The sequence below is a fragment of the Balaenoptera borealis genome (genome assembly GCF_965194805.1).
Source record: "Balaenoptera borealis genome assembly, chromosome: 1".
In the NCBI taxonomy this organism is placed as follows: Eukaryota; Metazoa; Chordata; class Mammalia; order Artiodactyla; family Balaenopteridae; genus Balaenoptera; species Balaenoptera borealis.
Window position 1 is genome coordinate 97606112 of NC_138860.1, and position 16012 is coordinate 97622123.

The 16012-nt window shown below is 51.0% G+C and overlaps 1 protein-coding gene across 1 annotated transcript; it reads left to right on the top strand.

The window, feature by feature from the left end:
• Positions 1-1075: 1075 nt before the first annotated feature.
• Positions 1076-15469, top strand: KCNA10 (potassium voltage-gated channel subfamily A member 10). The gene has a single exon (XM_082353713.1). It carries the CDS (start codon positions 6368-6370, stop codon positions 7901-7903), a length of 1536 nt encoding a protein of 511 aa, XP_082209839.1. The 5' UTR covers positions 1076-6367; the 3' UTR covers positions 7904-15469.
• Positions 15470-16012: the final 543 nt, after the last annotated feature.

The window sequence follows — 16012 nt, forward strand, 5'->3', positions numbered from 1 at the left end:
AGAGGGGGCTGTTCCGTCTGCCCCAGAGCCTGAGTTCTTAACTAGGATGGAGAGCCTGCCTCTGGCTCCCCAGGGAGCCGACCCCTTGCAGAACCCCCACCCCAGCCTGCTGACTGCCTCCACCTACCCCACTGGGTTCAGGTCTCCCGGCAGGATGCTGGTCTCAGCTTCAAGCTCTACCCCACTGATGCCTCCCAGGCTCCCATTTCCACCTGCTGCCTTCTGCTAGGACGGCTGGGAGAGCGGAGGACTTGGGTTACCTCCCCACAGGGGCAGGAGGGCTCGGGAGGGCAGCTGAGCCAGCAAGTCTTACCTAAGACTCCATCTTATTCCCCACATGGGAAAACTGAGGCCCTTGGAAGGTGGGGTAACAATCCTGACCCCTAGTGAGGCAGAGAGGACCAGAGCCTATGCTCTTCAAGCTCCTAACTGAGGCTGGGCCAGTGGTTCAGGATGAGACGAAGAGATGGGGCTTGGACCGAGGGCAAGGCTGAGACCGGGAAAAGGCAGCGTGAGAGACACCTGGAGGGACAGTCAGCAGACCCGAGGCCTGGCTGGAGCCAAGAGAGAGGAAGAGAAGCAGCTCACAGATGGAAGGAAGGGGCACTGTGGAGTCATCTACGCTGAGTGGAGCAGGGGTTGCTTCCAGCAGAACAACAGCGCCCTCTTCTGTCTGGACACAAGCAGCGCCAGCGTCTGCCTTCCAGCCACTCCTTCCCCTCATTCACTGGACAACCAGCAGTGAAACCCACCCTGTGCCAGACCCACCTGCCCATCGCCTCGTCCCCCATCTGCTGCCAGCCCTGTGACACCTGAGCTTGCCCTCTGCTCAGTTCTGCGTCCCCTGTCCCTGGGGCTCTCGGGGCCCCGTGTTGCGGTGCTCACAGCTGTCGGCATGATGACTTCTTTCAGCCGTTCTCTGACTCGGGGATGGACGCTGCCTCGCCAGAAAGTAGGGGAAGTGTTGGGGTAGCTAGGCAACCCAGGGCAACTGACTGCGCCATATCACTCTGCAAACCTGACGGCCAGACCCACAGACATCTGTGGGACAGCTCTCTGGGAGAGGCACAGGGCCGGCCCTGCACAAGGCCCTGCCTGCAGGAAGTGCGCAGTCTAGTCCAGGAAGAGATCACCAGAACAACAAAGCCACCTCCGCAGACTGGGTGCAAAAGTGACGCGCTACAGAGGGCGGGGAGGCAGCTGGGGTCACTGTGGTCCACACCGGGCAGCCTCGAAGGCTTCCCAGGACAGACGGGGTGTAAACAATAGCAGCTCCCATCTAGCGATGCCTGTTGTGTGTCCTGCGTGCTATTCACAACATACATTCTCTCTTCTTCCCCCAAGAACCCTGAGGGAAGCTGTGATTAGACCCATTTGGAGAGGAAGAAAGCGTTGTTTATGGAGGTGGTGATTTGCCCAAGGCCATGTACCTACTGAGCACACAGCTAAGATTCAAACCCAAACCCATCTGGCTCTGGGGGAGGGGAAGGAGCAAAGGTCAGAAGAGGGGGAGGTGTAAGATGCACTGGGGACAGTGAGTGGACCAGCCTTCCCCCCTGTACAAAGATGCCGAGGGACCAGAAGATGACAGGGCTCCGGGTAGATGAGACGTGGTTCAAATAATGTGCCAAAACCTTGTGCGGGGATTCTCAGGAGAGCAAGAGTACCTCTACCTGACTCCTTAGGGAAAGCTGTATCTTCAGGTGAAGGCAGAAGGAAGGGATGCAAATGGCAGGACCTGCACAAATAGTGGCCTGGAGGGAGGAAAACACAAGTATGTTCAGAGGGGAAAAGAGGTTGTTTCAACCCACCACATTGTCTCAGCACTGTGCCAGGCAAGGCGGAGATTATGAATGGAATCAGACGTCGTAGAAGACTCTTGAATACTACGATCACTTCAGCTGTGGGTGACGGTTCAGCCTTGAGTACTGGTAATTCTATCGAAGCCCTAGAATGCTGGGCAGATGAAAAGATGCAAGACTCAGGGAAAGCTATCGAGAACAGCAAGCAGAGGAGGCTCCAGGACGCTGCCCGACGCGATGGGAGCTGGCCCCCAAGCACCCCAGCCCTGCAGCCCACCCTCACTGGGGTGCCCCACCCCACCCAGAGTGTCCATCTCCTCCCAGGGGGCCAGTATGGGGGGAGGAGGGTGACCCAAGGTCAAAACCAACTTCCATCTTGGCTCCCCTGAATGGTAATTGCAAAGGCCCATTTAAGGTAGAATGAAACTTCTCCAGAGGAGTGGATATTTCCCGGTGCAGGCAGTGGCTTGTCTCCTGCCACCAAACAGACGAAATGCCAAGCACTAAGCTGAGGGGAGCTGGCCTGCCGGGGCCAGGGGCTGCCTTGACATGTGCACACTTCCCACTGCCCGCTCTGCAGAAGTGCAGCCTGCTGGGTGTCCCTGGGGGCCTCACTCAGCCCTGGCTCCAGGGTGCTTTCACTTTCTAAATTATCTGCTGAGCCCTTGCAGCATGAGGGCATGGCACTGGCATTGAGGTGGGTTCTACGTTAGAGTGACCCCCTCTTTCCACGTGACCCATGCAGTTTACAAAGCATCCCCATATCCCCTTTAGTCCTTACAAAAACTTTGAAGACTCATCAGAGGATGATACACTTTTATTCCCTGTTTTTGTTTGCTGTTTGCCTTTTTTTTTTTTTACAGCTGTACTGAGATAAAATGTTGCATATTACATTTAAAGTGTGCAACTTGATGAGTTTAGACATATGTATACTTCTGTGAAACCATCACCACAATCCAGATAAACATAATCGTCATCCCGAAAAGAGTTCCCTTGGCCCCCTGGTAATCCCTTCTTCTCCCTCCCCACCCCCATCCCCAGGCAACTGCTGATCTGCTTTTTGTCACTCTAGGTTAGTTTGCTGTTTCTAGAAGCTGTTTCTAGAATTTTGTATAAATGGAACTACTTTATATGTACCCTTTTTTACCTGCCTTCTTTGACTCAGTGTATTTTCTTATTACAGATTTTAAAAATGGAGCCTTGATGAGGAAATACAAGTTGTCAGGGATCATAAAGCAGGGGAAGCAGTGCAAGTCCAGGATGCTATCTGCCTCACTTCGTTCATTCCTCCCTCATTCATTCATTCACCAAAGGTTAATTGGGCTCAGCCCTGGGCTAGGTCTTGGAATCATAATGGTGCACGAAACAGATATGATCCCTGTTCCTGTGAGCATGAACTTCTCACTTCTCTTTTCACTGATGCATTCACCTGCTTAACAGATATTCACTGCACATCCACAGAATACCCTGTTTGAACTTGGCACTGCCCACTACCTCCTACACCACCCTGACCCTCATCAGCCACATTGAGCTGGGCACTGGGGTGATGCAGGTGGGGATCACCAGAGGTGAATCTTGTCCCCCAAGACCGTGCAGGACAGAAGGAAAAACCATAAGACACTCCTGCACTCTCAAAGGTCACAAGAGAGCAGAAGCGCTGAGGCTGACCCTGTGGACGCGGGGCCTCCAAACTGAGTGCAAACGTGAGCGATCTGGGCAGGGAGGCCGGGACTCAGGGCAGGCAGAGGACTCTCCAAGCTGGACTGGCCAGGCCAGGCTCGTCACACAAGCAGGACCTGAACAGTCCCCAGATGGGCAGGGAGGAAGAGGAGAGACAGAGGAAGGGAACGTGGACGCCAGGCAGAAGCAAAACAGGCACCAAGTCAAGCAGGCAGGATCGGGAGAGCGGATCAGAGGACAGTGAGCTGAGAATTCCTCCTGGGGCCACTTGAGGCCACACAGAATGTGCTTTCTGCCCACAGATATGTTGTATTGTGTGGAACAGAGGGGAGGGGACTAGGCAGGGTAATTCCTTTCATTTTTGCAGTAATTTACTAAGTGTTCTCACTGTCATTACCTCATTTAGTCCTCAGTACGATCTTTGAGGTGGGAATTATCATTATTTTCCCCATTTTACAGATCGGAAAACTGAGGCTCATAAAAATCCAGTGATTTGCTCAAAAATAGACAACTCCTAAGTGCTGGGGCAGAGCCTCAAGCCAGGTCTCTTGTTCCCAAGACCAGTTCTCTCTTCCCTCTGTCTATAATGACCAATATCTGCTAATCTAAATGTAACATGTGGAACAACTGTACAGCACACCTCTGTAGACCGCAGAATATGCTGTTTGAATTTGGCACTGTTCCACCCCCTCCTGCACCACCTGACCATCTTCAGCCACCCCCGTATCTGTCACTTTGAGCTGGGGGTGGAAGCAGCAAAGAGGAGAGGGGGAGTGGGGAAGAGAAGTGGCCTGGCTCCCAGGAGAGGAAGTTACTTTGGCCAAAGAAGCTCTCCCTCATCCCCACACGCCTTCTGCCCCCTGATAAGAAGGAGAAGGCTCCTGATACGGGCCCACTCTAGCCACTTGGAAGTGGTTCCAAGTCCCTGCCCCAGAGCCCCCAGATGTACCTCTTCCTCTCAGTCTGGATAAAATGGGGTGGGATTCACCCCAAGAAGGAAGTACCCCAAAACTTCACCCAGGGCCAGAATTCCAAAGAAGAAAGTGCTGCTCTGAAGTCACAAGGTGGACACAGAGCTGGAGTCCTGGTCCCACCTCTGCCTGGCAGCCAAATGGCCCAGGATGGGACCTTCTAAATTATCACATGGATCAATGTGAAGGAATAGCAGATATTTCTCCAGGGCTTACTGTGTGCAGAGCCAGGATTCCAGCTCACAGCAACTGGCTCAGGTCTCAGCATTCTCAACCGCTGCTCTATCCTGCCTTCCAACCGCCCTGTTCCTCACATGATACCTGACATGCTCAGCAGTGGGCACATTCTCCCTATTCCACAGCCCAGGAAGCTGCAGCTCAGTGAAATTAGGCAGCTTGCAAAGGCTGCACACTCCCAAGAGGCAGGGCAGGCCACCCTAACCTGAGCTCTTCACCCCACACATTGCCCTGAGCTGAGAAAGGAGGGCGTGGGACCGAAAGAGCTCTGAGCTCCCACACTTCTGAGGCCCTGGCCTGCATCTCCCCACGAGGCCTCAGCTTCCATGCAGGGCACCTGTGGTCTAGTGGGTCTCCCAGGCCAGGAGGCAGGTTCATGTCGGGTCTCTGTGCCACTAGTTGTGTGACCTTGGGAAGGTCACTTGGCTCCTGTGACTCAGTTTCCCCATCTGTAAAATGGAAATAACATTTTCCAACCTCACATGATTATTGTCATTTAAGTGAATGTGGAATCACTTTGAAAAGACTACAACACTGTACCCTACAGGATACCCTTGTCATCTGTAAATGAAACTACTTCAAGGCTATGAGCACTACAGATTTTACCTCTCCCACCCTGACCCCCAGCCTGCCTGGTTTCAGTGTTCTTATGTTGAAATCAAAGCTTGAATGGACCTAAGGAAGGACTTTTAGTCTATGTTTGTGGACATCCAAGCTCACTGGGCATGCTCTCCTTAACCCCACCCCCAACACACACACACACACACACACACACACACACACACACACACACAATTACTTATTTCCCACTGCCTGAATGATTTTTAATGAAATCATTTCCCATAAACATCTTGGACTTAGGCCAAAAAAATACCAGTGGCTATTGGCTTCTAAAGTCCCTGTTACGTGGGGAAGTTCACAAAACCAATGGTTATAAATTTAATGATCTTTCCACCAGGCATTTTACATATGTTATCTCAGTTAATGTACCCTCAAAACAACCCTAGGAGTTACTTACAGAGGAGGGGCTAAGGTACAGATGGCTGATTGCTGGGGAGGACAGTGGTTGCCCACCCAGCCTCCAACTTCTTGTTCACCCTTCCCCACAGAATCCCAGCTGGCTCCAAGAGGTAGCGGTGGAGGTGTTAAGAAATGGTTGAACTCTAGATATATTTTGAAGATATAATACCCAACAGAATATGTGAGGGACTGGCAGTTAAGTGTGAGAAAAAGAAAAAAGTTAAGGATGAGATTGGGCATGAAAAGTGTTGGGTAAACTGGAGGACTTCATACAAGTACAAAATTATACATTTTATTAAGAATCGTGAACTTCTTCATTATGGCCTCTCTCTGCCAAGGTGTACAGAGACCCTCTTTGGCAGGAGGAAGTTTTCCCCTCTCAGCCAGGCTCCGTCTTTGCAATTTCTTCTAATTATTAGTGTGTGCAGACTCAGAGGGAGCAAATGGATTTCAAGAAGCATGTTGCCAAAATAAGTACAAGGTTCCATCCCAAGCTAAAACTAAACCATTTTTTAATCCGTTGGAAAACTTACCTCAATGATCAAGAGCCAGCTGTGCCCTATCCTGGCTCCTGCATGATGCCCTTCTTCCTCTCCACAGCTCACAGCAGACAGGGAAGACTGAGGGTCTTCAGGCTGCTTCCCTGACTCCCCTAGGATGGATGCGTGTGGCTGGAAAGAAATGGAGGTTGCCCTGGTCAATTTTGATAACTCAGATGAAATCCAGGAAGAGCCAGGCTACACCACAGACTTTGACCTAACCACCCCGAAAGGCCAACCTGGGAGCAGCTCCTTCTCCAACTGGAATATCTTCATCAACGACAGCACCAACCATGAGACGGCCTTCTCCAAGCTCCCAGGAGACTACATCGATCCCCCAGGGCCTGAGCCAGTGGCCTTGAATGAAGGAAACCAGCGGGTGATCATCAACATTGCTGGGCTAAGGTTCGAGACCCAGCTCAGAACACTCAATCAGTTCCCAGAGACCCTCCTGGGAGACTGGGAGAAAAGGATGCAGTTCTTTGACTCCATGAGAAATGAGTATTTCTTTGACAGGAACCGGCCCAGTTTTGATGGAATCCTATATTATTACCAGTCTGGTGGGAAAATCCGGCGCCCGGCCAATGTCCCTATCGACGTCTTTGCTGATGAGATCTCCTTCTATGAACTGGGCAGTGAGGCCATGGACCAGTTCCGAGAGGATGAAGGCTTCATCAAAGATCCCAAAACATTGCTCCCCACCAACGACATCCACCGGCAGTTCTGGCTCCTCTTCGAGTACCCTGAGAGCTCCAGCGCTGCCCGTGGTGTGGCCGTGGTCTCTGTCTTGGTCGTGGTCATCTCCATCACCATCTTCTGCCTGGAGACACTTCCCGAGATCCGAGACGATAGGGAACTGAAGGTGGTGAGAGACCCCAGCCTCAACATGAGCAAGACAGTCCTCTCCCACACCACGTTCACCGACCCTTTCTTCATGGTGGAGTCCACCTGCATCGTGTGGTTCACCTTCGAACTGGTGCTCCGCTTCGTGGTCTGCCCCAGCAAGACTGACTTCTTCAGGAACATCATAAACATCATCGATATCATCTCCATCATCCCCTACTTTGCAACCCTCATCACAGAGCTGGTCTGGGAGACAGAGCCGAGCGCCCAGCAGAACATGTCCCTGGCCATCCTGAGGGTCATCCGCCTGGTGCGGGTCTTCCGCATCTTCAAGCTGTCCCGCCACTCCAAGGGGCTGCAGGTCCTGGGGCAGACGCTGAAGGCTTCCATGCAGGAGTTGGGGCTGCTCATCTTCTTCCTCTTCATTGGCGTCATCCTCTTCTCCAGTGCAGTCTACTTTGCTGAGGTGGACGAGCCAGAGTCCCATTTCTCTAGCATTCCTGATGGCTTCTGGTGGGCGGTGGTCACCATGACAACTGTGGGTTATGGGGACATGTACCCAACCACCCCAGGGGGGAAAATTGTAGGTACTCTGTGCGCCATCGCAGGGGTCCTCACCATTGCCCTCCCTGTGCCTGTCATTGTCTCCAACTTTAACTACTTTTACCATCGGGAGACTGAGATTGAGGAGAAGCAGAACATCCCAGGAAAAATTGACAAACTCCTCAACAGTGTGGGCTCAAGAATGGGCAGCACAGACTCTCTTAGTAAGACCAACAGTGGCTGCTCCGCAGAGAAGTCTAGGAAGTGATGTGTCCAGGGCTTCTTGGCCCCCTGAATCTCCCGGGTCTCTCTGTGTCTCTCTCCCCTGCCCACCTCTTGCTCTCTGTCTTTTTGGAAACCAAAATATATCATTTGTGACCAACAGGCCATCATTGATTGGAAGCTATTTTAATAAACTGATACTTCTGCTGTATTTTCTGAGCTGTGTCTTTTCAATCGACTGTAGAAAGGTCCTTTCCTATGAGGGGGTAGTTCACATCCTTGCTACTCACCTGTGGTCCCCAAGACCAGCAGTATCAGCAACACCTGGAAGCAAGGAAATGCAGAATCAAAGGCCACCTCAGACTTGCTGAATCAGAATCTGCATTTTTACAAAATCCCAGGTGATTCATTGTCACATTAAAGAGGAAGAAGCCCTGGCTCTGGTGTCCCTAAGAGGAAGCACATTAAACGGCCAGGGATGGCTATGAGCAATGAGTAAGTGCTCAGAGTTGTTTGATAATAATACCATACAGTTGTGTAGCATTGTGTACATTTTCCAAAGCTCTTTCACCTACATTATCTCACTGCATCTAAAAATAACCAGTAGAACAGATTTGATTATTATTTCCCCTTTGCAGATGAACAAACCAGGAGACAGCAGCTTACCTAAGATCACCCAGAAACAGTGACACAGTCAATGCTGGAGCCTGAGTCTCCTACCTACTGGTCTGGTGCTCTTTCTACTAATGAAGAGAATGTGATAGAATTGGGTGCAGGAGGAGAGGAACTTGAGGGGTCAGTCTTTCAGAGGATCCAGGAGGCAAACTTCTGGGCAAGCACACTCTTCCCGCGGGGTCCCCCTTCTCCGTGCAGCCTGGGAGGCAATGCCGGCCTGGTCCCCTTGCTCCTCAGTCCCTCCCTTGGACAGTGGACAAGCAGAAACATTCCCAGATGTTTTTCTCTTGGCCCATCTCCATGAATTTGTGCAAAGACTGGGACCCTGAGTTTGGGAAGTATATATACCAGGGCCTTGGAGAGCTGCTCCAGGAAAGTCCACCTGCCTTGGGGTTCAGCTCCCACTGAATCATCAGGAATTGACCAGTAGCCTGTCGGGCAGCTGGGGCAGGAACAGCAGGACCCTAAGATATGTGTGCAGAGGCCAGCCACCCCCCGACCCCCAAGGAGGGCTATTGTCACAGGAACTGAAGAACTGCCCTCTTGGGAGAGGATCTTGCTCAGCCCATCAAGCTCCCAGGATGGGGGAATGGAGTTGGGATTCCCCAAAAGGCAGGAAAGGTAGTCTCCCCTCTGTCCCTCCCTCCTCACCCCTCAAGTAAGGAGGCCTGTGCCTTCCTCGGATCCAATACTCAATGTCTGGCCATGCCTCAAAGGCGAGTCAACACCAGAATAATGCCCCCTGGGCTGCAGGCCACTGCACAGCTGCACTGCACACCCACAGCACACAGCCCTGGAACACACCCAGATCCACACAACTGCAGCCCAGGTACCGTCACACAGCTTCCACTTCAGGACAGTCTAACAGATGAACGGGTGTGGGAGAAAGCTGCTTCTTTCCTTTCCTGTGTCCTTAGTCTGGGCCCTAGGAAGCTGGACTTAGTCATTTTAAGTCCCCCACCTGCTCTAAAAGTCTCAATCTCCTTCTTGCACTTTAAACCCAAGATGTAATTTAGCACTGAGTCATGGAAAGATCTAGCCTTGGCTTTACAGCCCTTGGACCTGGGCAAGCTGGACTCCTATCCCAGGCCTGAGCCTCAGAGTTCTGGGCTTTGGAATGTCTTCCTCACAATTTTCTAAGCTCCCTTTCAATTCTTCCTCTTCAGGTCATTCTCCAATTCTTTACCCACACTTCACTTCCAAGCATGTGGGGTTGACCAGATGTCTTGGACTTCCACCTGTGGGATTACCCTGAACCCCTGTGTCAGCCTCCAGTGCCAAGATGGTGGTCTGGTGAACAGATTGCTCCCACTGTCTTTTGTGGCATTTCTTTTACAGGATCACACAAGCTCAGATGCCAGGATGGTGATTGCACTCTGATTTGGGGTGATGTAAATTTTTATATACACCAGGCCCTTGCAAAAACTATTTGCCCAGAATCCAAAGCATATCTGACGAAAGAGCCCACATGCCCACATTCTGCCTTCTGGGAGCCACGTCTTCATAATCTTTTACACCAAAACCTCTCCCCACAGAGAAACCCTTTGCCCTCTCACGTCAGCTCTCCAGTTTTGCGACGTGAGGAAACTGGTTCAGAGAGGTTCAAGGACACACGGCCAGGAAGCAGTACAGAGGGATGTGAATTTAGGTCTCTTTGATGCCAAAGTGTATCCCACCAGGCTGCCTGCCCAGAGCACCCTAACCTGGAGAACAGCTTCTGCTGGAGCAAGGAAGTGGAGCTGTGTCATGCAGACAGGCTTGGTGCATTCCTGGGAGCAGCGAGGCTCTTCTCCTAAGGCCCCTGCTTTCTTATTCTCTCTGATTCCATGTTCAGTGGCTGAGCCACATGCTGGCCTTACACCTTCACATACTGAAAACAGGGTAAGATAATGAGACCCCAGAGCAGACTGGACCAGTGCCCCCAGAGGCGAAGATAGAGCCCTGGAGCCTGCAGCTCCAGCCATTTTCTTCCTGGGATCCTGCAAGAAGAGTCCAGTCTAGCAGGACAAAGGGAACCACTCTTTTTCTCCAGCTAATCCAGTTACCCCACAAGGTTAGGAGGTCTGATCAGAGGCTTCTGAGGCCCAGAAAGCAGGTCCGGGCCTTCAGGCTTGAGTCAGGGAGCGGGGCTGCAGAAGCAAGCCCTCCACCCCCCATGCCGCTGCTGCCAGTAGGGCTGGTGTCACAGTCCCTGTGGGCCAGCACTGAGTCATTTATTTCTTCCCCAGCAACCCAGGGATGTGGGCAATGGGATCCCCTTTCACCATCCATCTGCCCAGCCTCCTGTTTGCAATGAGATCTGTGGTCCACAGTGGAGCACCCAAGGTGACTCACTGACAGAGGGAAAGGAGAGAGGCAGGGCAGACAGGACAGGGCTGCCGAGGGGGTCAAGTGCGAAACACAGAAGGAAGGATATTCCCCCTCTCATCAAGGAGGGAAGGACTGGTCAGCAGCTGGGCTCAGAGAAGCCTGTCTTAAGGAGGGCAGAGCAAGGCCTGAGGCTTCATTCAGCCAGTTAACATTTATTGAGCTCCTACTGTGTGGCAGACAATTTATAGCCACTGAATAAGGACACAGAAAGAACAAAAGTAGCCCCTTAAATTTTCACAGTAAAAATATGCAAATAATGTAAGAGAAACAACAGAAGCATTTTCAGAGAGTGCTACAATTTGCAGAAGGCTTCCAAATCTTGTGTTTTCTTTTCTACCATATCATGCCAGCTATCTTTGCGAAGAACCGTGCAAGTCAGGACTAACAGTTGTGTCTATTCATCATTCTCTTTGAAAAGTGCTTTATAAACCACAAAGAGTTTCAAAAACTTAAGGATTTTTTGAGTAGAAAGCTCCCTAGACTTGGAATCGAAGGACCTGGATGAATTTTTAACAATTGTATGACTTTGGCCTCAATGAGCCTCAGTTTCCTTACATGGAAAATGGAGATTAAAAAAAGGCCAACCTCACAGCAAACAGGGCAGTTCCCCCCTCCCTCCACAGCAGTGAGTAGTCTCAAGGTCCTCCCAGCAACCCTCTCCCACCCAAACTGGCCAACCAGGCTCCTCAGGACCTCCGCAGGTGGCCAAAGTGGCTGCTTAGGACCTGCCCTCTGTTTGAGACATGTCCTTTTGTGACTTCTTACTTCTCTCATTCTTATACTTGTACTCAACCTCTTTGAACTTACTTCCAAATCTAAAAACACAGACAGAGTTACACCTGCCTCAGCAGGCTGCTGGGAAGAACTTCCCCGCGACTTGCTCAGCACTCCCTGATGAGGCACAAGCTGGTGCAGGAATGCGATGGGCAGGATGCTTCCTGTTGCAGGTGGCAGAAACCCAATCAAATGGAACCAAAAGAGAGGGCTTTATTGGCTCACATGACTGAGAAATGTAGGAGAGCTGATGGTAGGCCTACTGGGCCTGGAGACTCACACGCCACCTTCGGAGTTCTCGTCACTTCTGTCCATCGCCCTTGTCTGCTGGCCTCTGTTGGACAAGCAAGCATTCTCCATGGGGAGGGAGCACGGCAGTCCCCAGGGCCCAGCCTTATCACCATCTAACCAAAAATACATAAATACATATAATCATCTTTGTATCTAATTACTATCTTTAATTCCTCACATGTTAGATCAAAAAGATAGGCATTTTTGTCCCAGGGCCTATCTCAGCACAGAGCAGGTGTTCAATAAGTGTTTTTCTGAATTAATGAATTGTCCCTTTAAGCTCTCCCTCCCAGTTACCCTAGAGAGACCAAACCAAGCCACTCTGTAGGCCTGTTAAGATTTTGTTCTCCTCCTACTCCCACTCTCCCCCAAATCCTAGACCTTCAGGCTGAAACCAGATATTCCATAATGAAGAGTATGATGGGTAGGTGCCCCTTGAAGGCATTATGGGGGTGGGCTCTGGGGCCTGGGGGTAGCCAGGAAGGGGCCCAGGGGAGGCCTGGCCTAGAGAATGCTCCAGCCATCTTTAGGGAAATCTTCCTGTCCCCTCCCTCTGGGGCTGCTCGGTCTGGTGGACAGAATAGAGGATGGCAAGAAGCCCCACTCTGCAGGTCTCCCTGTCTCGGATCCCTTCACAAGCTTTCCAGTGGAACAGCTGAGCCTTCAAAAGTTTGCTCGGCTCAAGCATCCCGATGTCCAGCCTCCCCAGTCAGTTTGGACTGCTCCCCGTCGTGCCCTGTCTGCCCAGCCCTCGCCCACCTCAGCAGGCCCTCCTCCCATGGAGTCCTCCAGGCCCACCTCCACAGCAGCTTCTGGGGAAGGAGTGCGCCCCCCACTGGTGCCAAGGCACCCAACAGCCCTCTCGCCAGCCCCACCCTTCAGGTCCTGGGATGGAAAGGAAAGAGACACCCAAAGTGCTCCTGCCCAGAAGCTGATTCCAGCCCCCTAAAAAATAACATGCATTCACCCCGTGGAGTGCAGCGCTCCAAAGTCCCTTTGAAGTGAGAGGAAGGAAGCCACCCAGTCTCCCCAGAGACCACTGAGTCTGCCCGGCCTGCACATCCTAGAGACAGGAGAACGTTTGCCCTCAAATGCAGGGATGAAAAGGAACTGGAGGTGCAGGGAGCCAGGGAGATGGGGGAAAGGAAGATCAGACGAATCTTTGTTATTGCATCTCAGGGGAGGCAGAGGTAAGAAGCTGCCTGAGAAATGTCACCGGATAATGAATGCTATTTCACTCCAGCGCTGAGGTGTCAGTCAGATGCACGCAGAGGGATGACAGCCATCCTCCTTAGGGACTCTGTGTGGATCTTCTGCTCTTCTGAGCCCCCTCCTTCCCACCTGACCCTATTGTTCTATTGTCAACAGGAAGAATAAATATAAATATAACAGGAAAAGATAAATATAGCTGAAAAATAAATAATACAAAACTCCCAAGGTTATTGTGGGAATTAAATAAGATAATATATGAAATTCCTTACCAAAAGGTAAAACATGCTGCAAAGTAGGAGGAGATGCCTGAAGCCTAAGATAAAAACTCCCCTGCAGGTGGTAAACCCTTCAAGGGCCTGTGCCTTTTTAATGTTAACATCCCAACACAGTGTCTGGTGCGTAATAGATGCTCAACAAATCAAGGGAGGAAAGGAGGAAGAGAAAGAAAGGGAAAATCCAAGGCAGAACTGAGGCCACAGGAGGGCGGACTGAGAGGCCCCTGACTCCCCCCTACACTCCCACAAATTGACCCATTTACCTGGAGAGTTTGGGTTGAAGTAATTTCTTGACACAGAATCTTCTGTTCAGGCCCTGAATTCTCTGTTTTCTGAGATTCCAAGCAGGAGAAGATAATGAACACCCACCATGTGCCCAGTTCACTTTCTTAGGCATGTAGACAGCATGCTCGCTCTCTCCTCCAACATTCACCCCATCCCTGCTATGCACCAGACACCCAAAAAGGCTCTGGGGTTACAGAGACTGAGAGGGGTCTCTGTCCTCAGGGAGTGGAAACAGCCTTCTCAGAAGAGCCAGAAATCCACACCCTCCCTGAGGATGGGTCTGAGGCCTGTGCCTCCTGATAAAACATCAACTTTCTGAGCTCTCCCTGTGAATGAAAAGCCAGCCACCCCTCCCACTCCCTGGCCCCTTCAGACTCAAGGGGAACCAAGCCCGCATGAGCCCACCCACTAACCAGTCCTGGGATGGAGCCCACAAAGGGGAGGCTATAAACGTAGCTCAGTCTCCCCGAAGGCGTTCTGCTCCATTAGAAGTGTCGGCACATTCTAGTGGGAAAGAATCTGAAGCCCAGGAGGGCAGTCCTGCCAGCATTGACACGAATTCTAGTCCTGGAGAATTCTCTTGCCAGAGAGAGCAAAGGGAGAGTGATGTTCCCTTCCAGTTCTGAAGGATCAAGTACCAAGATGCTTCCCTTTGAGTGGAGAGAGGGGAAAACAGGGTTTTGCATTTTCCAGGAGAGGCTCATCTGGCCTTGTCTTAGAGAGAGTGAGGACCTCACTGCAGGAGGTGGAGAGAGAGGCCAGGTGTGTGGCTCTCTTTCTCTTCTTTGGGGTGGCAGAGAGGCACTGAGGGGAAGGGAAGGTTTTTGGCCGGGGCTGGAAGTCTAGCATGTTGGTAACGGAAGAGGCATTTTTTAAAAAGCTTATATAAGTGAGTAGAAAGAACAAAGAGCTGCAACTCTTTGAAACTGGATAAAGGGGCAAAAAAGAGGGGGAAAAGCTAAGGCTAAAAATAGCTCCTTGTGAAGGAAAGAGGTGTTCGGATGTCTTGAGGTTTGTTATAATTTTCTCAAAAACACCATCTGTAAATGAAATGCTCAAGTTCAAATGTTTAATGACAGATGGGTGCTTTTTTTAAGTTAAGTAGGCTTGGAGCACTTTACTTGCTAGGGAACCACAAGTAGAAATGGCCGTGTTGGATCTGGAAAGTCAGGATGTGTAAGGAGCCCAGGCTTGACAGTCCTTACATTACAAGTCCAAGTTGCTCAAACTCCCTGAGACTCAATCCTTTCAACTATAAGTTGGGGTTATTAGGGGTAATTCTTCAAGAGAATTAAGTGAGATGTCAACTACAAAGCCCCCTTCATAGAACTGGCACTAAATAATTAGTAGATTTCTGCCCCACACCCCTCCCCTCCATGAGATCTCAAAAAAAGTTTCAAAACATAGGCAGGATTCCTGTTGCCACTTGGTGGCAGCATACCTGAGCTCAGGGTGGCACGGTACTCGGAACAATCCTGAGCAAGCCTCTGGCTTCTGCCTCTGTGGGATCCTTAGGACAGTATCGCATTTTCCCACAAAGCAGGGATGCCTCCTTCCATGCTCCCCAATGGACACTTTGCTGTGTCTTCAGAATTCCTTCTTATGCCAGGAATAACCACAGTAGTAATTAATGCTGAGGGGGGGGTTATAAAATGATTCCATACACATCATTATCTCACTTGAACCTCACAATAACCCTTCAAAATAGTTGAGGAGGTTTGGGTGTTTGCCTCACTTTAGAGTTGATAAAACTGAGATTCCGAAAAGTTCAATGACTTGCCCCAGGTGTCACCGTCTACTCTTTGGTGGGCGGGGACCTGAGCCTGTGGCCTCCCCCTGACACCACAGCTGCCTCCCCCAAGCAGGGTCTCACAGAGCACAGCTTGTCAGACAAGGAACATTTGCTCTGGAAGAAAACGGGGGCAGGAATGGAGAAGGAGCCCCTTCCTTCTACCCCAGTGGGGATTAGTCTTTGCTGTAGGCCAGATGTTTGTTCTGCGTCTTCTGGTGAGTATGACTGTATCAGTTTACTAGGGCTGCCATAACAAAGTACCACAAACTGGGTGGCTTACACATCAGAAACTTACGGTCTCACAGTTCTGGAGGCTAGATTAGGGCCCACCTAATGACCCGTTTTAACTTGATTACCTCTGTAAAGACCTATCTCCAAATAAGGTCACATTCTGAGATCCTGGGGTGCCGCAGACCGGCTGCAGAAAGCTAGAAGTTCCTGGCGGTGAGGGGTAAGGAACTGAAAAGCACCAGTATGGGGT

Bases quoted from the DNA above. Each gene is read 5' to 3' on its own strand.
- KCNA10 (XM_082353713.1), top strand. From the start codon at position 6,368: ATGGATGCGTGTGGCTGGAAAGAAATGGAGGTTGCCCTGGTCAATTTT.